Source organism: Capra hircus, chromosome 11 (assembly GCF_001704415.2).
Source record: "Capra hircus breed San Clemente chromosome 11, ASM170441v1, whole genome shotgun sequence".
Lineage (NCBI taxonomy): Eukaryota > Metazoa > Chordata > Mammalia > Artiodactyla > Bovidae > Capra > Capra hircus.
The window spans coordinates 98,498,810-98,519,181 of NC_030818.1; the positions used below are offsets into that span (position 1 = coordinate 98,498,810).

General features: G+C 55.9%; 1 protein-coding gene and 1 non-coding gene across 2 annotated transcripts; one reads left to right on the top strand and one right to left on the bottom strand.

Annotated features, from left to right (window-relative positions):
- Window positions 1,524–16,258, top strand: URM1 (ubiquitin related modifier 1). The gene is given in 5 exon segments (NM_001285664.1): window positions 1,524–1,558; window positions 5,923–5,993; window positions 14,146–14,227; window positions 15,731–15,779; window positions 16,142–16,258. Coding segments are annotated over 5 exon segments (306 nt in total). The 3' UTR covers window positions 16,211–16,258.
- On the bottom strand, window positions 19,345–19,435 carry MIR219 (microRNA 219). The gene has a single exon (NR_129655.1). It is a non-coding gene; the product is annotated as a microRNA 219 (primary transcript).

The following is a 20,372-nucleotide window of genomic DNA, read 5'->3' on the forward strand; positions in this document are numbered from 1 at the left end:
GCACTGTGCCAAGAACTCATTTAGTACTGACGACAACCCTATGGGGCTGCTATTATCTTAATTTGCACAGAGGAGGAAACTGAGGCACAGATGTTAAAGGACTTAACCAAAGATGCACATGGGAAGTGGTGGGACATGGATATAAAGCTGGCAGTTGAACTCTGAGCCCTTAGCGGTGACCACATCCTTACATCCACCCTTAACCACCGGGGTATACTACCTTAAGCTACCAACGATGAGTTCAATTTTGGAAGTGTGGTTTAGCTGCCCTGAGCTTTTGTAACAGGTTCCAGTAGTCTCCCTATCTCCTTCCCAATTCCTTCCAGTTCTCACTGCAGCCAGGAAGAATGTTTTACTTATTTATTTAGGCTACCCCACGTAGTATGGGGGATTTTTATTCTCTGAACAAGGATGAAACCTGCACCCCCTGCAGTGGTAGCACAGAATCTTAACCACTGGACTGCCACGAAAGTCCCAGGAAGGATATTTTAAAACAGAGTTCTAATAATGTCACCCCACCCCACCCCACCCACCCCCGCCAAATCCTTCCAAGGCCTACCACTGCTCTTAGGATAAGAGACTGAAATTCTTACCTGGCTTACAAGTCATGATTTGGCCCCTGCCTACATATCTAGCCTCATGTCTTATCAGGCCCTCTGCTCCCCAATTTCTACCTTCTCTTGGTGCTCCAGCATGTCCTCCTACCCAGAGTCTTTGCACTTTCCGTTATCGCTGGAATGCTCCCAGCGGCTTTTCTCTCCTCATATCCACCTACTTAGCTCGACTCAGGCTTTAGAGCTCAGCCCAAGTCCAGTGCAGCCCATTTTGTTTCTGAAGTTCTTATGATGCCAGATCATTTTTCAGTTTGAGATTTTACACTTAGCAGCATGACTCCTATGTTTATTTGATTGGTTTCCCCCACGAGACTGTGAGTGCCCTGAAGACAGGAACCTTGCCTATCCGATTCACCATCGGCATCTCTTAGCACCGACCAAAATGCCAGGTACACGGAGGACGTGCAATAAACATCTGCTGAATGAATGAAATCTAAATCGACGGCGAAAGGGGGGTTGGATTGCGAGTCGATGGCTCAAGAGAGAGCTTTCTGGGCTGGAAGTAAATATTTGGATGCCACTGATAATTCAAGACAAGTGGACGGGTTCGTCCAAGCAGTGTGCTGACAGAAGGTAACCTGGTAACTAATGCAAGATAAACCGTAACGTGGCTCACGGTCACAGTGCAAAGATGCCAGGTCTCTCCTCCGCCGAGTTGCGGCTGATGTCAGTCGCTTCCGGCCCTAGCTGTTTGAGCGCCGTCCCGAAAAGAAACAGGACGACCAACCAAAACCCCCCTTAACAGGGCCCATGGTCCTCCGGCCTCAACTTCCTGCTCCAAACCTTGATCCAATAGCTGAGGAGGAGTTTCCCCGGCCCCGCCTCTTCCGTCCGCGGCAACCGGAAACGGGGGGGGGCCAGTAGAGCCGGAAGTTGAGGGGAGTTTCCTGTGAGCTTGGCTTCCTCAACATGGCAGCGCCCTTGTCAGTGGAGGTGGAGTTCGGGTGAGTCACAGAGCTGGGGCGCCGTGGGGATGGATTGAAGTAGTCGGGCCCGGAACTCCCCTCCCTCTGCCTTGGGGCCTGTCACCACCGAATCGCCCCGGCAACTTCCCTGAGCTACGCCACCCGCCTGGGAGAGCTTGAGGTTCGGTCTCCCTGGGCGACGAGGCCGTATGTCCGGGAATAGATGCGCATACCCGGGAGTTGGGGGTACGCTTCTGGCACTCCTCCATGCCCTGCGCCCTACGGGACTCAAAAGGTGTGACTGGTTAGCAGGCCTCCCGGCCTTGTTTGCCAGCTCCATTTTGGAGCAGGCCCGTGTGTCTGGCATCTGAGCTTCTAGGACCGAGACGGACCAACCTTTCCGAAGATTTGAGGGTGTTAAACAAACCTGAACCCTTTCCGGTACATTTAGTAAACTTACTGAGTGCCTTCTGCAGGTCTTAAGTCAGGTGGGGACATGGGGCTAGGTAGCACAATAGTGGTGACTAACCCTGACAGAACAGGGTTAGTGCGTGTACATGTGCCTGTAACTTAGTCACTCAATCATGTCCGACCCTTTGGGACCACATAGACTGCACAGGCTTGTCTGTCCATGGGATTTTCCAGGCAAGAATACTGGACTGGGTTGCCATGTCCTTCTCAAGGCGATTTTCCTGACCCAGGGATCGAACCTGACTCTTGGGTCTCCTGCATTGGCAGGTAGATTCTTTTACCTCTCTGCCACTACAGTATGCTCAAGATAAAAAGTGCAGGATGGGGCCACACATGCTAATTACCAAAGAAACGCAAACCAGGGAGGAAATCTCCTCAAGGCATTCTCTTCTACTTCTTACAGACAGACTGTTTTTCATGTGATTTCAGAGCTGGAAAAAAAAAAGTGCAAAGCTTAGAGAGAAGGCAGAGAAACAGATCTTAAGAGATGGACGGTATAATTTCTAGACTCAGGTGGAAAAGCTGGGACTAGATTTGTCTATGTGTGTGAAGATAAACAAGCCAAGGCTTATGTGAAAGGGAGAGTCTGGGGTGGGAATCGGAAACCTCTGGCTATAAATGCCTTTCCTTCTATTGGATACCCCCAGTTTCTTTCATGGATTCCCTTCATTGCATAGTCCATTCACCAGTCATTTATTGAGTGCTTACCATGTGCCAGGCAGCGAGCCAGGCACAGAGGATACAAAGATAAATAGAACTTTGTCCATGCGCTCCAGTGTTCAGCGTTGCTGTCCCTTACGAGGGGCTAGTCTCATGAATGTTAACTGCCTTTTAATTGATGATATTGTCTGGCACCATGAATCCAGTTAGAACTATGCTAATCTGGCCACCTGATTATTTTGCTTTATTGACCCTTTGCCCAGCTATGTCCCCCATAGCCTGCAGGTTCCAGAAGGTCCCTGCTGTTTTGACAGGCCTCAGCAGAGCTGAAGACAGAGAAACTACAGATTACCAGTGCTGAGGCTTATCTGCAGTCAGCTTGACTTGGGCTTCCCAGGTGGCTCAGTGGTAGAGAATCCGCCTGTGAAGTTTCGATCCCTGCATCAGGAAGATCCCTTGGAGAAGGAAATGGCAACCCACTCCAGTATTTCTTGCCTGGGAAATCCCATGGACAGAGGAGCCTGGCAGGCTATGGTCTGTGGGGTCGAAAACTGTAGGACACGACTTAGCAACTAAACCACCACCACCACCCACAGCCGGTTTACCTTTCATGTTCACTGAGTCAGACGTGGCGTTTGTCTTCAGAAATGTCTTCTGTGCCAGGTCCTGTGCTGGCAGCAGTGGGGAAGTCATACAAGGAAGACGTGGTCCTTGCCCTCCGGGGCTTACAGACTTGCTGGAGTTCCTGTTTTCTGGCTCCACCATCTCGGTCTCCCTTATCCCAAGAGCAATAGTGAACACCAGCAAGGCAAGACAGTGTTCCCACTACCCACTGCTACAGGGTCCCATGAGAACTGCAGCTTCTTGGGAAGCAGGAATGCCCAATATGTAGGCTAAACCTAGAGTCCTTCTCTCTTTGTCTCTGTCAGTGCCTGTTTCTCCCCTTGGCCTTTCTTTCATTTTCTGTGTCTCTTAGCCTACTTCCTTCACCCTTTACTCTGAACTTAGGTATGTTTGCAGAGAAACCAGTTTGCCCATCAGGCTCTCCCTTTTGTCCCCAAGTGCCACCCTGATCCTTGAAGATTCCAAAAGTTGGGACTTTGCCTCTTTCCCGTGAGCAGCTGTGTCCCTGCAGCCCCACCAGTCCTCGTAGACACTCTGGAAGGCTGCCCTTTGCTTTCTCCCGCCTGTCACTGACCGGGTCTGCCAGCCTCGTCCTGCCAGAGCAGCTTCTCCAGCCACAGGGGATGCAGTGCAGGTAGTACAGATGTGTGTTGTGTCACTGCAGCCCGCACAGGAGAGCCCCACCTCCTTTTCCCTTTTCCTTCTCCTTGAGTCCAGGAGGTGTTGGCAAAAGAAGGGAATGCCACTAGGGTCAGAGAAGAAGTGGGGAAATGGGCATGTTCACTCATTTCAGCAAATATTTCTTGAGTGTCTGCTGTGTACCAGGCCCTGTTTTAGGCAGAACTTGCACCCCGCAGGTAGAGGGGAAATGAACAAAAGTAAAATATATCAGATAAAAAGATGAAGGTAAACTTGAAAAAGTGAAGACCATTTGAAGGGTATCTGTACCAGTCACTGGTACCAACAGACACCTCCCACCAAGAGCTGGGGAGTGGAGGAAAGACAAGGTATCTTGGGTTGTGATGCCTTAATTGCGTTTGAGTCGCAAATCCTGTAGGACCTACGAGAGTCTGACTTTGGTTTTCTTCTGGGACCAAGTTGGGCCCCTTCTTGCCTCCGTGAATCACTTCAGAGGCTGGGAGTGCACCTTCCTACCCTCCAGATGTTCTCACCACAAAAATGCCAACCCTTCCCTTGGGCGCTGGTAAACCCAGCAGTGACAGGTCAGTCGCTGAGCCAGACTGGTTCTTTATCTGCCTGTGAAGGGAAAACAGCGCTGGCCTCTGCGCCTGGCACCACCAGGTTTGGCCAATCTGGGTTGTTTGCTTGGGTGCCAGCGCTTCCAGTTCCCACTCCTCTGACCCCCCAACTCCTGTCGCCCCTTTCTTGTCACCCTCCCCCACCCCAGCTGCTGCATGTGCCAGCCCCTACCCAAGAGAGAGTGGGGCTCTTGGAAGGGGATAAATGGAGGCTCTGTATGGGCTTGCAGCTGAAATGGCGCTGCGCGCGGCCACAGATGGGCCTCCTCTCCCCCTCCACATTTCTGCATCAACAAAGCGTGACCTTGTTTGGATGACAGTCGCCCCCATGTTTCCCCCATGACAATGCGTGCCTTGCCTTTGCCTCCCAGTGGGCTGTCTCAGGACACCTCTGTTCTCCAGCTCTGGGGAGGGGTGGTGGGGTGGGAGTCATCGCACCCGTCCCAAGGCTGTTAAGGCTTCCCAGTTAAGAGCCACGTGAGGTCTGCGACGAGACTCGGGGAGGAGCAGCGTGGCGCTGAGAGCCCAAGTGTCCGCCCCATGAGTTCTGGCATCTGCACTTGGCAGAGCCTCTCTGCTGGCCCAGGCTTCCCTTAGCCAGGTGTTGGGACCCAGAAGTGAGCCAGATTCTGCCCTCAAGGGGCTTCCTGACCTTCTGGGCAGCCTTAGTTGTTTCTGCCAGAAACCAATTAGAATTCAAATACTAGTTCAGCTACTGCCTATCTGGCCTTGGACAAGTCACTTAACTTCTACTGGCCCCAACTTGCTTCTCTGTTGGTCGGAGTTAATAATATCTGCCTTCCTCCTTCCTTCCCCGGGATTCCATGGAGGTGAAATGAGATGACGAATGTTCTTGTAAAGGGCAAGCTTACTGCTAAGTCCAGTGGGGGTCTCCCACTCTCTAGCACTTTGGTTTGCCCACCAGGCCGGCAGCAGGCCTGGGGACAAGGCACAGGCAGGGGAATTTCAAAGTGTCACCTGGCCCTAGGAAGCCTTTATGCCTGGGTCTCCAGTGTGCCTTGGGGTAGCTCCTCAACATTTTTGCAGACAGAAAGCTTGAGGCTTGAGAAGATGCCGTCCCGTGCCTAGGGTCTCACCAGTCAGGCCCGGGTGGGGCCTGGTCTCCACCTCAGGGCCTGTGCTCTGCCCCCATATGCTAAGCTACCTCTTGATTCAGAGGAGTCAAAGCCAGAGTCTGAAAATTTGGATACTTAAATGTTAATAAACATTATTTCTGTCCTGCTTTACCACGTCAAGAAGCCACATTTGAGAACTGATGGCTGATACCCAAGGTGTTCCCGAACCTTGGTCTCTGACTCTCTTGGGCATCTGGTGCCAGCCTCCTCAGTTTTCGGTCTCTGAGGCTCTTTCTCTGGCCCTCCTTTGCAGAGGTGGTGCGGAGCTCCTGTTCGACGGTGTGAAGAAGCATCAGGTCACCTTGCCTGGACAGGAGGAACCCTGTGAGTACAGGCTCTCTGAGCACCATTGAGCAGCAGCTGCTCCACAGGGTCACTCAGCCTGGTCAAGTGAGAGTGGGTAGGATTTCCCGGGCCATGGGGAGGAAGGGAGAGAGATCACCGGTTGTCTCCTCCATCCTCTCCAGTGTCAGCCAGCTTTGTAGGGAGGAGGTGGCATCGCTGCGTCCTTCCAAGCACAGGTTCTGTATTCAGACTTGAGTTTGAATCCCCTTAGCACTTTAGGCCGGTCACCTCACCTTTCTGAGCTTCCGCATTCTTATCTGTGAAAGGGGGAGATGGTAATCCCTATCTCTCAGGGTTGCTAAAAGGTGTCAGCCAGCTGTACCAGGCATCTCTGCCATCACTGGATGGCCACAGAGGGATGTCTTCACAAAGGAGATAATCTTTGTCAAGAATGGAACAATGCAGATGGACTTAATGAATTTCAATGAGAAGAAAAGTGTCCAGCCAAGGAGGTTGGAGGGGGGAGGTTCATTCAAATACCTGTTTGTCTTTTCTTTAGCAAACACACCCTGAGCACCTCCCATGCCGCAGACTATGTACCAGGCACTGGGAGACTGACCCTGCCTTCAGACTGGGGAAGTGGGGAGGAGGATTTCCAGAGGTCCAGCTGGGTAAATAGCAGCGTAGCCTGGAGGCAGGGGCTGGACACTGCCACTGTGGAGGGGCTTTGCAGCCCTAGCAGTGGATCTTAGCAAGAGCAGAACATTCAGGAGTGGGAGCCCATCTCACCTTGGGCTGAGATACTTCTGGGAAGAAGAGGAAGTCCGTTGTATGGGGAGCCAGGGGAATGAGGTTCCTGGAGGTGGGCAGTAGAGAAAGTCAAGTGAGGTTTGACAGGATTCTTCTGGAACGGGACATACATCTGCCAGGTATCAGTTATTGCCCAGATTCACCCACTACCAAGACTGTCTCTGACCCTCCCTTGGGGTTGAAGGGCAGTGGCGTAGGGCAGGTCTCTGTGCCACATTCAGAGGCCAGGGTACAGGGCGCTGCCCCCTGGAGCTGGCTGTGGGCATGAGGCTGAGGTTAAACGTCAGGACTGTGGGATTGTGTCCCTGGTGGAGGAAGATCCAAGATGCTATAGGTGATGGTTTCTTAGTTTGACAGATGGCTCTGCAGCCTTGGGAGGAAACAAGGGGCTGTCAGAAGCCTCTCAAAGATGCAGCCTTAAAGACTTAGCCAGGACGTTATTAAAACAGCACAAGTTAGGGTTTGTTTCCCCCTGCTTTTGCTCCGCATGAAGGTGCCCAAGTTTAATAATTCCAGTCCTTTTCATTCATTCATTGACCGAACGCTCTCCAAGTGCCAGTCGTAGAAGAAAGTACTTTATTCTTTCCTGTGGTCGGCACCCATCTTTTTAAACATGCACACGTGTTTTCCTTTGTGCCAGGCCTCCCAGGTGGCGCAGTGGTAAAGAATCTGCCTGCCAGTGCAGGAGGTGCAAGATATGTGGGTTCCATCTCTGGATCGGGGATACCCTGGAGTAGGAAATGACAACCTACTCCAGTATTCTTGCCTGGAAAATTCTGTAGACAGAGGAGCCTGGGCAGTCCAGGGGTTCGCAAAGAGTTGGGCACAACTGATCTCGTGCACGCACTCTCTCTCTCTCACACACACACGCGCACACACACACATTTCCTTTGTGCCAATTTGATCTTTAGCGAAACTGATATGGTTCTTGCCCTGTTGGAGCTAACAGAGTAAGGGCCATGGAGCCAGGCAGTGAAGAAGTGAACGCATGGATGCATAACAGCATGAGTGGTCCTCGCTGGCACCGGAACAGAAGGGCGCTTTGAATGAGACAGCAGGGTGGCCAGGGAAGGCCTCTTTAGAGGAGTGTCTTTGAGGGGATTCCCGGGTGCCCTAGTGGTTAGGAATCCGAACGTTCAGTGCCATGGCCGAGGTTCAGTCCCTGGTCCAGGAACTGAGATCCGGCATGCTGCACGGCACTGAAAAAGAGAGAGAGAGACGACTTTGAGGCAAAAGCCCTGAGGAACGGATGGAAAGCAACCTAACAAATGGGAGGGAGAGCAGAGGTGCGTGGGGCCCGTTGCAAGGAGAGAGGACTGCACTTGTGAAGCCCCCAGGCAGAAGGCCTTGTGGTGGTCAAGGACCCAAAGGAAGGCCAGTGTCCTCGGGCACAGGCTGAGTTTGACAGGGTAGGCAAAACCCCAGTGGGTGGTACAAGTAATTGTCACAGATTCTTAGGTGGTAACTATCATTACTTCCACTTTAAAAAGTGTAACCCTCCCCGCCCCCCAAAAAAACAGTGGAAACCCAAACTCAGAGATGTCCAAGGTCTTAGCCTCGACCATGTGCTTATGTCATTGGCAGAGCTGGGGTTGAAGCCAGTGCCAGGGTCACCCCATCCTGCAGGGTGCCACTATCCCATTACCATTTATCCCAAGAGCTTCCGCGAATCACATCACATCTCAGACCTGCAGGATATTCTCCAGTTTTCACACTTTCATGCCTCCAACAGCTACTGATCTCAGTTTTCATAATGACCCCAGTAGGTATTATCTATCAACAAGGAAACCAAACTTCACAGAGAGAGAGAGTGACCTGTCCAGAGTTACTCAAGCAGGGAAGCTGGCTAAGACCTAGGTTTGTTTTTATTTTTATCTTTTGGCCATACTGCATGGCATGTGGAATCCTAGTTCCTCAACCAAGGATCAGACCCAAGCCCCCTCCATTGGAAACCTGGAGTCTTAAACCAGCGGACCACGAGGGAAGTCCCTAAGACTCAGATTTTGAATCCCTCATCTACTGCCTCGGGGGCAGGTAGGGGGCTCTCCTCCTCTCTCTGGGATGAAATAAAAGGAAGCAGGGGAGGCTAGCAGAAGTGGCCCATGTGCTTAGTTCTGGGCCCTTGGCCATGGGTCTCTACCTCTGGCTCCCACTTGTGCCCTGCTGTGCCCAGAGGCATGGGTCACATCACAGCGGCAGAGCTGGTTGGCAGCTGCCAGGCCTCACCCTGGCACACAGAGCCCAACAGGAGGGCAGGGGCCTGGTGCCACGGGGAGAGCCTCACTCCTCCCAAGCCCATGCCCAGATCTGCCGTCTGGCAGCCTTCCCAGCCCAGGGGCTGCCACTTGGCCAAGCAGGTCTTGGAGACTCCAGCAGAGAAAACAGTGGCCATAAGATTATGGATTGTGACAAGTCTCACAAACAAGGGGACTCCAAGGCCCTGGGTCCTGGGCCAGTGGAGAGCTTCCAACCCGGCCAACTTGGAATGAGAGGCTGGGAAAGGCCAAAGAGGGTGAGATGGCGAGAGAGGCACCCTGGCAGCATGCGCTGGCAAATTAGTTATTTCTGCAGGCCTCTTCTCCCACCTGTAAAGCGGGAGGCTGGACTCGATTTAGTCTGTCTTGAGCTCATTATTGGGCTTCCCAGGTGGCTCATTGATAAAAAAATCTGCTCGCCAGTGCAGGAGACGTGGGTTCAGTCCCTGGCTTGGGAAGATCCCCTGGAGAAGGAAATGGCACCCCACTCTAGTATTCTTACCGGGAAATCCCATGGACAGAGGAGCCTGGCGGGCTGCCGTCCACGGGGTCACAGAGTCGGACATGACCGAGTGCAAGCGCGCACGAGTCAGTTATCAGTTTGACACCTGCAGTTTGGAAACGTTGCTTCCAGATCTAAGCATATGGTTCTGGGAAGCAAGGTGCATTGATCCAGTGAGCGGCTGCCTGTGCAGGGAGCTGAGGATTCTTAACAGCCACCTCCACGGAAGAGGCTTTGAGTGGCTGAGTTTGGGAGGCACCCGCTGGCTTTGGGGCCTGGCCACTGGGAGCTGGTTTTTAATGCATCAAGGATCCTTTCAACTCAAGGCTTGCAGACCAGGGTTGGTCAGGGGCGTGGAGCAAATCCCGAATCTTGATGGTCCTAGCCTGGGCCTTACCTGCCCTGGTCCCAGGAAGAGACTGCCTCACCTTTCCCTGCTCCTCAGCCCTGCCTTTGTATTAAAGGGAGGCTGGCGCGGGAGGCAGGGGTGGCTTGGGAGCTCCCAGGCGCTTTAAACTGCTTAGCATGCATTTCACAGCCTCTCTGGGGCCAGCTGTTCCTTTCTCCGCTCTGGGGCCTGTTTGCTGATCCCCTCCCCACCACCCTCCTCTCCCCCTCACCCCTCCCAGTCCCTGTGCAAAATTGCTTTTGAAAAGATCCACTTTCTGCTTAATTAAACAATGAGGAGCGTCCCCTCGCACATCTGTAAACCTCCTTCTGAGGCCAGTTTAGCCCACAAACTGCTCCATTCTTACCTCCATTCACTTGTAAATGGACCCTCTGATGTTCCCTCTACCCTCTCTTCTCTTCTCCCCCCATCCCAGCTCTTTCTTCTCCCCTTTCAGCTGAGGCCTGGGGTGGACTCCCAGAGGACTCCTGTCCTGGAGCCTGGTGGACTTGGTGGGGACCAGAGCCGCTTAACGAGGAGAGAAGGTGTAGGGGACCGGCTCTCCCGAGTCTGCATCGTTGGCGTGGTCGTCCCCAGGCCCAGCTAGGTTCTGTGGGTGGGAGGGACCAGAAGCCAGATTTCAGGCTGGGAGAAAATCTCCCCTTGGAAGCCTGCAAGAAGAGGTTGGATGAGGGTCAGCTGTGCGATATCAGATGAGACCGGAAGTTAGACTGACACCACTGGGAGTGGGGGGCGCCACAGTGGGTGGTCGTTGTCCCCAGACAAGGACAAATCCACTGGGGCATGGGATTCTGGTGGGAGCCTCTGTAGGTCTAAGAGGGGTGTGCACGGTGCCCTTTCCCAGCGGCCTCCAGGGGAAGGGTCTGGCAGCCCCCAGGATAAGGAATCCTGAATCACTGCAGGAACAGGGACGTTCGTCTTGTCTGTTTGACACCATGCTAGGCCTGCCGCTGGCATCAAGAGCTAGGTTATTATATCCCTCCCTTGTCCAAGGATGGCGCTGAGACTTAGGCGAAGTGACTTCTACCCAGGGCCATCTAGCACACACCCCAGGGCCTTCCAGCTCCAGAACCCAGACTCATAAGCACTCCGCCACAAGAGCTTGCTCTTCCCGTAGTGGGCAGGCCAGGTCCTGAGGCCTCCTGCACGGGAAATCCGACGGGGTTGGGTGCTCATCTCCGTGTCCTGGTGCCGCATGGCCTCAGCGTATGAGTCCTTCCACTGGAGCTGTCCAGGGAGCCTCTGAGGAGTCTAAACGTCTAAAAGGGGCAGCAAGAGAAACTGAAGGGTTCTTCCTCTGACTGACGGAGGAGTTACAGCATCGCTATGCCAGGCACAGTGCCAAGAGCTTTCCATGGATCATCTTATTTGAGCCTCACAACACCCCCAGAGGCATTTTTACCATTCCCATTTTACAAAGAGGGAAGCTGAAGAGAGTTCCTTACCCAAGGTCGTTTAACTAGGAAATGATGCAGTCGAACTCAGACCCATATGCTCAGTAAACGTGTCCAGGGCATCTTGTGTGCGAGGTTCTGTGCTGTGTGCTAGGGCTCAGGCTCCTGAGGAGGGGGCCCTCTTCCCCAGCAGCCTCTTTTCAAGGCCCCCGCATGCCCTGCGCAGTCCAGCCAAGGCTGCCTCCCTGGCTGCATCTCGTGCTGACCTTCCGGCCTTCTCAGTTCTATCACCTTGAACCTGCCAATTTCAGCCTGCCTCAGGTCTTCCCATATGTTCTTCCTTCTGCCCAGCTTGCTCCCCCCATCCCACCCGACTCATCCTTGGGGCCTCAGCTTCAATGTGAACACCCTCAGAAAAACTCGTACTGCTCCCACACAAAGGAGAGCACATTTGTCACGACTAAGGAAGTACCGTCCACCTCCCCTGCAGGCCTGTGGCTCCACACGATCAGGCTCTGTGTCCGCTTGTTCTCCGCCATCTCCGTGGCACCTGGCACATAGTAGCTGCTCAGTAAATATTTGTCTCCCGAGCGATTTCCTGAGATCGCCGGAGGGCAGCCACCATGGGAAGCCACGGAAGGCAGGAGGACACGGAGAGGGAAGGTGACAGTGAGGTTCCCGGAGCCATCCCCAAGCCACCACCAGCCCCTGACTCTGCTTAACCCTTCCTCCTCCCCTGGGCGCCTTTGGAAGCTGACCATCTGGCTTGGAGGCTATTTGCATATTGTCTGGGCCTCAGCAAGCCTAACAAGATGTCCCTGGGGGTGTGTTTCAGGCCAGGCCAAGTGGCCCTTGCAGCCTGCGAAGGGAGTCGGGAGTTCCATCTCTCCCCACCCCCAAATCCAGGCATGGGGAAACAATACGGGTGGTGATGCGGTGGCCTCACCATGGTAACAGGCTATCAAGAATGTGAGCAGGCCTGGGGGGTGCAGAGGAGGGAGGGAATGACCTCAGCAAAGAGGAGCATCATGATAAATGAGCCAGCACCCGCAGCAGACGCCCCCCGGCCCAGCCCTCGGGGACGCCATGACGCTCTGGGATGACCCCGACATGACCATTAGTCCTCCCCGCCGCCCCAGCGTACGAGAGCAGAGCAGAGCCTTCCTTAGAGGGGGCCGGAGCGGTGACCCAGGGAGTCCTGGTTCGGAACAGGCTGGCAGGGGCTGTGGAGGTGCAGCTGGTGGCCCTCAGGCCAGGCCCTGCCCAGGCCCTCCGAGCGCCACGCACACAGTCAGAGCCCCGCCCGCGGGGGCTGGCTGACGGATGTGTCAGACCCCGGCGGCTCTATCGAGCGGCCACAAGATGTATGGGCTGGCGGCCCACCAGACAGTGCCAAGATGGAGGCCACAGGGAAACCTCTGAAGCCCAGGCCTTGGGGAGGAACCCAGCCAGGAGTCGAAATGGACTGCAGCTACTTGGAGGCAACACGCCCCGCCCCTGCCCGCTCCAGGGACCCTGCGGGCTCCCATCAGCTTTGCTTAAAAGCAGGAATTAAAATGGAAAGGCACAGTCTCAGCCTGTGGCCACTGCCCATGGCCCTGTGCTCTGCTGGCAGACGGTCCAGGGGAGCTGGCACAGAGCAGAGTGAGCCAGGCTGTCCAGGGTGTAGCCTGCCTGCCTCCTGAGGGGGTGGCAGGCAGGCCTGTAAGAGTGCCTTAAAACCCTGCCCAAGGCTGGTGCTGTGGGTGACACGTGCTGGGCCCCTTCCTGACCCGCAGCCTTTTCCTGGCCTGCATGCTAGGAGTCTGCCTCCAGCCAGGGAAACCAAGGCAGTGTGTGGGCCCTTCTCCAGCTTAGCCCCTGAGCTTTGTCTTGGCACAGGCCCAGGACAGCAGCCCCCTCTGAGACTTTGACTCAGGAGGGGCATGGCTAACCTCCAGCCCCCTGCTGACTTCCTAGAGACTAGCTGTCTTCTCAGGGAGAGAAAAGTCCTGCAGCCTTGGGGATGCTCTGCTTGAGGAGTGGATCATTGAGAGCCATAGTCTTCGAGGGGGTGATAGTGTGCGTGGCCTTGGACCTGACCCCCAGAAAAGGAGAGGTGGCCCTGGGGACCTGTGGCCTGTAGCCTCCAGATGAGGTGCAGAGCTTGGTGGCTGCCCCAGAACCACACAGAGGCAGGTCTCAGTGTCCAGCCGAGCGGGAGAGGCCCTGTCGACCCTCGGCTTCTCGCTTCCTCATGGCAGCCGCCCTGGCCTGGAGGGCTCTGCAGAGGGGAGTGGAGGGACTGTGATTTGTCAGCATCTCTGGCTGGTAAAGGATCCTTCTCTCCTTCTGCCAGAGGAAATTAACTGATGTTATCGGCTCAGCAATTGTTTTTCTTCCCTCACAAAGGGAAATATATGCAGACTTTCCAAGAGCAAAGCCGAATGCTCCCCATCTGGGACTGGCTGGGGAGATAGAGGTGGAGGGGCTCTCTGAGAAGCCTGCCCCTGGCAGTGTCCGACCATCTCTTAGGCCTTGTGAGTGGAGGTCTGTGTCTGCCCTTTCGGACGTGACTGTTCCGCCCACTGTCCACCTTGAGTCCCCGTTACCTCTTCTTCCAGCTTTCAGCAAGGCCAGGTGCCACTGCCTCTGAGAAGACCTCTCTGGTCTCTCCAAGTCCATTTCCTCACCTTGGAAACCACAGGTCCAGGCGCCATGACAGCCAGGTCTAAAAGAGGCCCTCTGAGCCCCAAGTGCACATCCTCCTGCTCTGGGCAGGGCCTTCAGGGCCAGAAGCATTGAATTTGACGTTAGTTTTGTTCTGTGCTTTCCTCTGCAGGGGACATCCGCAGCCTCCTTGTCTGGATCAAGAAGAATTTGCTAAAAGAGCGGCCAGAGCTGTTCATCCAAGGAGACAGCGTGTGAGTCCCTTTCTCCCCTTCCCCAAGGAGGGCGGGCTGAGGGAAGGAGGCCTGAAGCCCTGGCCTTGCTTCAGACTCCGCCTCCTCCAGGCCCTCTCCCCTCGCATTCTCTTATTTGCCCTCCAAGGAAGGGTTGCTGCTGCCCAACTCTGTGGAAGTTTGTTTCAGTTTTCTTGTTACTACATTGGACTGTTGGTTTTTTTTTTTTTTTTTCCCAAAAGTCCAGGTCAGGAGATTGGTAAATTTACCAAAAAAAAAAAAGAAACTTAGATCCTGCCTTCTGGATGCCACAAACTTGCCAAAGAACCTTGCTCAAATGACTTCCCTTCTCTGGGCTCAACTGTTCTCTCTGCACAGGCAGCACTGAGAAAAGATGCTCCCCAAGGTCTCTCTCTTCCTTTGACAGCCTGGGACAGACAGCACCTTCCCAGTGATGGACATATTCTCTCTTTGTGCTATCCAGTGTGGTAGCTGCTAGGCGTTGAGGATATTGAAACCTCGAAATGTTGGTAGTGTGACTGAGGAACCAAGTGTTCAGTTTCATTTGAATGGAATTTAAATTGAAGTGTGCCTCATAGATACCGGGCTGTACAATGCAGGTCTCAGGTTACAGGGGGTCACTGCACGCATGTGCACACACGTGCATGTTTGTGCTCACTTGAGGACACCCCTCGCCTGGCCCAAAGCTTCTGTGTCTGTCTCAAGCCCAGCTCAGCCTCCTGGGAAAGGATCCAGGTTCCGTATGCCAAGAAGTCACTTTACCCCTACAACAAGGCTATTCTCATACGTCACAGAAGTGGGCAGGGCACCTGTGGCACTTGTTCCTCTGCCTGGAAGCAGAGGTTCAACAGCAGGCCCTGGGGGCTCAGGCTGCCATCCAGCCTGGAGCCCAAGTCATGGTCCAGCAGCTGTGGCGGCCACCCCCAAGGACAGCAGTGCTCTTTGGGTCCTTGCCAGCAGGAACCAGGTTAAGTAAGGTGCTTGTCCAGATGTCGGCCTACCCTGCCCTACTCCAGGCAGGGCAGCTCTCAGGCTGTCGGGCTTGGGGGCCACTGGCAGACTTCCCTGATTCAAAGCAGCCAAGATGGCCTCCTCCCCAAGACACACATGTAGGAGGCCAGGGACAGTGAGGTTAGACCCCTGGAAGGATAGGCTGCTGCCAGTGGTTCCCTGGCAGCTCCCACTTGACATCCCACTTCATCCTCCCCGGGGAGCTTATGAGGAAGACACTTATGATTTACCCTATTTTCGGATGAAGAAACTGATGCTCAGGGAAACAATGCCCCAGATCTGGGAGGTGGCAATGGAGTTGCACGTGTGTTCCATCTGGCCCTCAGACTTGCCTGTCACCTCCTCTCCCTGGATATTCTCTGACGGAACCCCCTAGAGCAAAGGCGCCCCTCCACCCCATAGACTCTGCAGCCCAAACATCTAAGCTTCTGCCCCTGCTCTCGCCAGCTCCTGCCATTCACACCCTGCTACTCACCACCGTCTTTCCCACAGGCGGCCAGGGATTCTGGTGCTGGTTAACGATGCCGACTGGGAACTGCTGGTCAGTACCTCGAGGAGCAGCCCTCCCTCGACCCCTCCCCAACCCACCACTGTGGTAGGAAAGCCTTGGACCTCTCATCAGGCCTAGAGTGGCGGGGTCACCCTCTGTCCAAACCTGGCGTCCAGACGGCTCCTCAAGCCTCCCACCCTGAGTGAGGAAGGCATGGGTTGCTGGGAAAGTGGCAAGCTGCCCTCCATCCTGGAGGTTTGCTAGTTAGTGGATAGGGTACCCACTTCTTTCTGGTAGATTCTGTCTTCCCCTCTCAATGCAGCTAGCGCCTGTGCCCCACTTCCCCTCTCAACACCCCGGGGAGAAACTGGAAAAGTGCCCTTGACGGTCTTCTTCTTTCTCTCCTGGACCAGGGTGAGCTGGACTACCAGCTTCAGGACCAAGACAGCGTCCTCTTCATCTCCACGCTGCATGGCGGCTAAGGGCCCCTCTCCATGCCTGGGCCCCCTTGGGGTCGGGAGAGCAGAAGAATCAGACAATCCCCTGGGGCCCTACTTCCAGATCTTCCTGTCCCCCTTGGCTGCTTTCTTCCCTACTTTGTCCCTTGAGCTCCCTCCAGGCAGGGAAAAGAGGCCAGGTGCTAAAAATGAGCCTTTCTCGGGCACGTGAGCAGGGGAAGGCAGGCGCCCGAGCCGGGCACTCCTCCTCCCAGCAGCTGAGGTGGGGGAGGGTACCCCTCCGCGTGGCTGGAGTGGAGGGGGTCTGTGCGGCCAGGTGACCCAGCTGCTGTCCCTCCTGTGTCTCCCTGAGTGACCACTGACAAGGCACTGCCGCTCCTGGGCTGCAGTGCCTTCTTGGGGAAGAGGAATGAACCTCACTAGCTGATGGCAGGCCCCTCCCCTCTCAAAGACAGGAGGAGCCTTCGCCTCAGTTTCCCCATCTGGACAGCAGAGGGCTCTGCCTGTCCCCCATTGATATCATTATGGAACCCCAGCTGGGGTCCCCTATTCAGCGCCGACCGCCCCCTACGCACACACACAGCAGCTGCTCCTCCAACCTGCTCCTCCTCCTGCTCCCCCACCCACAGCCCTTGACCCTGGCCAGCCTCCCCCAACACAGGCCACCAGATGGGCTCCTGAGACCCTCCCCCCGACACAAGGCAAAAGGCTGCCTATGTACAGCTCATTCCACTGGGGGTGGAGAGCAGGAGGGTGTACGCTAGACCTTGGACTGGCAAATAGAGGCCTGGGGTAGGGGATCAATGTGCCTCAGTTTCCTCCCTAACGACAATGGAATTTTTATAATATCTGAAAACTGAGGGGACTTCCCTGGTGGCTCAGACAGTAAAGAATCCACCTGCAATGCAGGAAATGTGGGTTCGATCCCTGGGTCGGGAAGATCCCCTGGAGAAGGAAATGGCAACCCTCTCCAGTACTCTTGCCTGGAGAATCCCTTGGACAGAGGAGCCTGGTGGTCTACAGTCCATGGGGTCGCAAGAGTCGGATACGACTGAGCGACTGACAGACACACAAAACTGAGATACTTGATGGTGCAAGGGTACACCTTATCTACTCTCCCATCTCCTGCAGGAAGCAGGATGGGGCAGGCAGCACCTGGGAGGCAGGGTGACTCCCCCCACCCTCATCCCTTCTGGAAGTCTTGGGGCCTCAGTGCCTGCAACAGCTGGCCTTGGGCAAATAAAAGACTAAGTTGTTTACTGGCCTTGCCTGGAACTTCATCCTTAGAAACCGAAACCAGTGGGACCCCACGTTCCCCCAGCTGGCAGTCACTTCTCTGGTCCCACCCTCCCTGTCTTCACCCCAGGGCTTTCAGAACTGCCCTTCACCCAAAAAAGAGCAGGAGTTGAAACCCAGACTATCCAGACACTGAGAAGGGATGATATGGTTGGGCCATCTGGAGACGGGGTGGCAGGGCCAGTCTGTGCTGACCAGTCTGGGTCCCAGGACACTTCCCTACCCGTCTGTCCGAGGCCAGGCTTTGTCCCACAAGCCACAGCCAGCAGCCTCGGAATGGAACAGAACAGAACGGAGGAAGCATAGTTAAGACTGCTGAGCCCCACTTCCCATGACCTGGAGAAAAAGCTTTGTTTGCTGGAGGGAGACCTCAAAAAAAAAAAAAAAAAAAATAGGGCATTAACATCATCCCGCCCCAAGCATTGTTCTTCATTAAATGTTAATAATTTAAGGTGGAACTGCCCTCACTCTGCAGTAAGACAGAAGTGCCGATCAGTTCTCCTAGCCGTGCTGGGGGCTGTGCTCCTTCTCAAGGCCTTGGGGACAGATGACCCCTGGCTGGTGAGCTTCTCTCCAGCGCTGCTGCAGGTGGGGGAAGGCCCTCTGGGTGTGTGTGTGGGTGGGGGGGTAGCCATGTTGAGGTTATGGGTGCAAGGGAAGGCCAGCATGGGTGCAGGTGCCTGTCAAGAGAGAGGCTGTGTGACCAGCTGTTCTAGGTGCTGAGGTCAAGGTCTCCATGTTAGGCAGCAGGGCAAGGGACAGCTTCACTTTAAGGATCAGCCTGTCCGACTTCTTGTAACCTGGAAGGGAGGACTCAGCCCCGCTGCTGCTTTGCGGTGCCCCCATTATCCACTCCCTACCCCACCCCCCACAGCATTCCAAGTCCTGGAAACTGGGTGAGAGGATTCCTTTCCTGCTTGCACTGGGGAGAGGAAGGGCAGAAACGGGCTAGCCCTTCCTCCCCAGTACCCCAGTTAGTGCATCACTGCTGAGGAGTAGGGCAGGAAGACATACTGCTGGGAAAGCAGGTTCTCCACGCAAGGAGAGGTGCCCTGAAACTTGCCAGGGCCACACTCCACAGCATTTGAGGTCATTTTCTAGCTTGAGCACGTTAAGGGTCAGGGATGGATGACCCGGGCTCAGACCCAACACCACCCAGCTGCCCCCCTGCCAAGGCAACTCCTGAACCCACTTTTGAGGAAATAAACAAATAAACCCCACTATCTCAGAAGATTTGTCTTTAATGAAAAGGATTCGTTTTCCAAGTTCTGTTTCCCAAGCCGTTGCGATTGCCCGGCTGGAGCGCATCGTTCTGGACGCTTCTCCGACTCCAGCAGCAGCTGGAGGAAGCTCAGCCCATCGGTCGGTCTGGAGGAGCTGGCGGGAGGGGTCGGTTTATTGGAAATTTAGGGGTCGATTTAGGTTTGTTTTGGGGGTATTGGCAGGGGAGGCTAGGTTAGGATCAATTCAAAACGAGTTAGCAAGCGCGGTCCGCCGGCATCTCCCTTCGCCCCCGACTTCCTGCGGCTCCGGCCGAGGACGAGCTCTCCGGCCCACAATTGGGCCCCGCCGTGGCATGCCAGCTTCGTTCCCGGCCGAAATTTGAAAAAGGGGGAAACGACGCTGTCGGCTGGAGGACCCCGCCAGCCAGGACTGGTCACCCGCAGAGGAGGAGGAGGACGAGGATGAGGACGACGACGAAGAGAGGAGGATGGCGGCGCTGGTGACAGGGACCGGCGTCCCTCCTTTGCGCGCCCAGCCGGGGCCGCGATGCTCGCGCTGGGGCCAGCCAGCCGCCACCCGAGGGGTCTTGCCCGCGCCGAGCTCGGTTCCCTGCGGCTCCCGCCCCTGTCGCTTCCAGAGCTCAGCCACAGATGTCCAGCCACAATTCTCGGTTGGCCGCAGACTCGTACAAGAATTGCGTTTGGACAATCAGTGGCGAAGCCCCTGAGTTCAGGGCCCCGGTCTCCTGCGGGGTTCCGCTTCGCTCCTGTGAAGCACCGGACCAGATCTCCGGAGCTGCGCGGACCTCGCAGACGCTCGGCGGTCGCGGCCCATCCCGCGGTAAGGTGGACTAGCAAGCACGCGGATCCCGACCCTGCGTGGGGATCCCCGTCGCCCCCGGCGTGAGTCTCCTTCGATCGCGGCCCGGGGTCCCTAGAGTAGCCCGCGCTGGGTCTCTGCGCCGCCCCAGGTTGGGGGAGTCTCCTGTGTCAGGCCTGGGGAACCCCGACTCCCCTCTCCCCGCCCCCAGCCTGGGCTCCCCGGGTTCGCTGGGAATCCGGAAAACGGGGGCCCGAGGCGGGGTCGCGTTTCAGAACCCGGGGTCCGGGCTGCTGCACCGGTGGGTCTCCCGCCCCCGCCCAGCCCCGCGCACGCACCGGCTCGGGCGCTCTCCCTCCCTGTGGCTGAGTCGCGGCCGGGGCGCCGGCGGTGGCAGCGGCGGCGGTGGCTGGGACGGCGGGGAGCGCTGGAATGCGCCGCCGGGTCACCTGCAGCGCCCGGGGAGCCGGGCTGGGAGCCGGCGGGCTGGCGAGGCGCAGGGCTGAGCCCGAGCGGGCGCCTCTGGCGGCTCGGGGCCGGGGCGGGCTTTTAGTGGGCCGCTCCAACAATACGGGCCTGGCGCGGAGAAAGGGGCTCGGCTGCAATTGGTACTGGATTTGAATAACGCCACGGGGCCATCAATGGTCATTGTGTCGGCGGGTAATGAATCTCCGCTGTCTCTCGGGCTGGCCAGGCAGCTGCAACCTGCGCTCAGGCAGCTCTTAAAGACATAGCGTGCCCCTCCCCGGGGGCCGCCCCCCCCCTGCACCGGCAGGACCCCTCGCCCTCCCACCCCCATCCTGCATCCTAGACTCCCAGTGCCCCGCCTGCTCCCTCGCCTGAACCC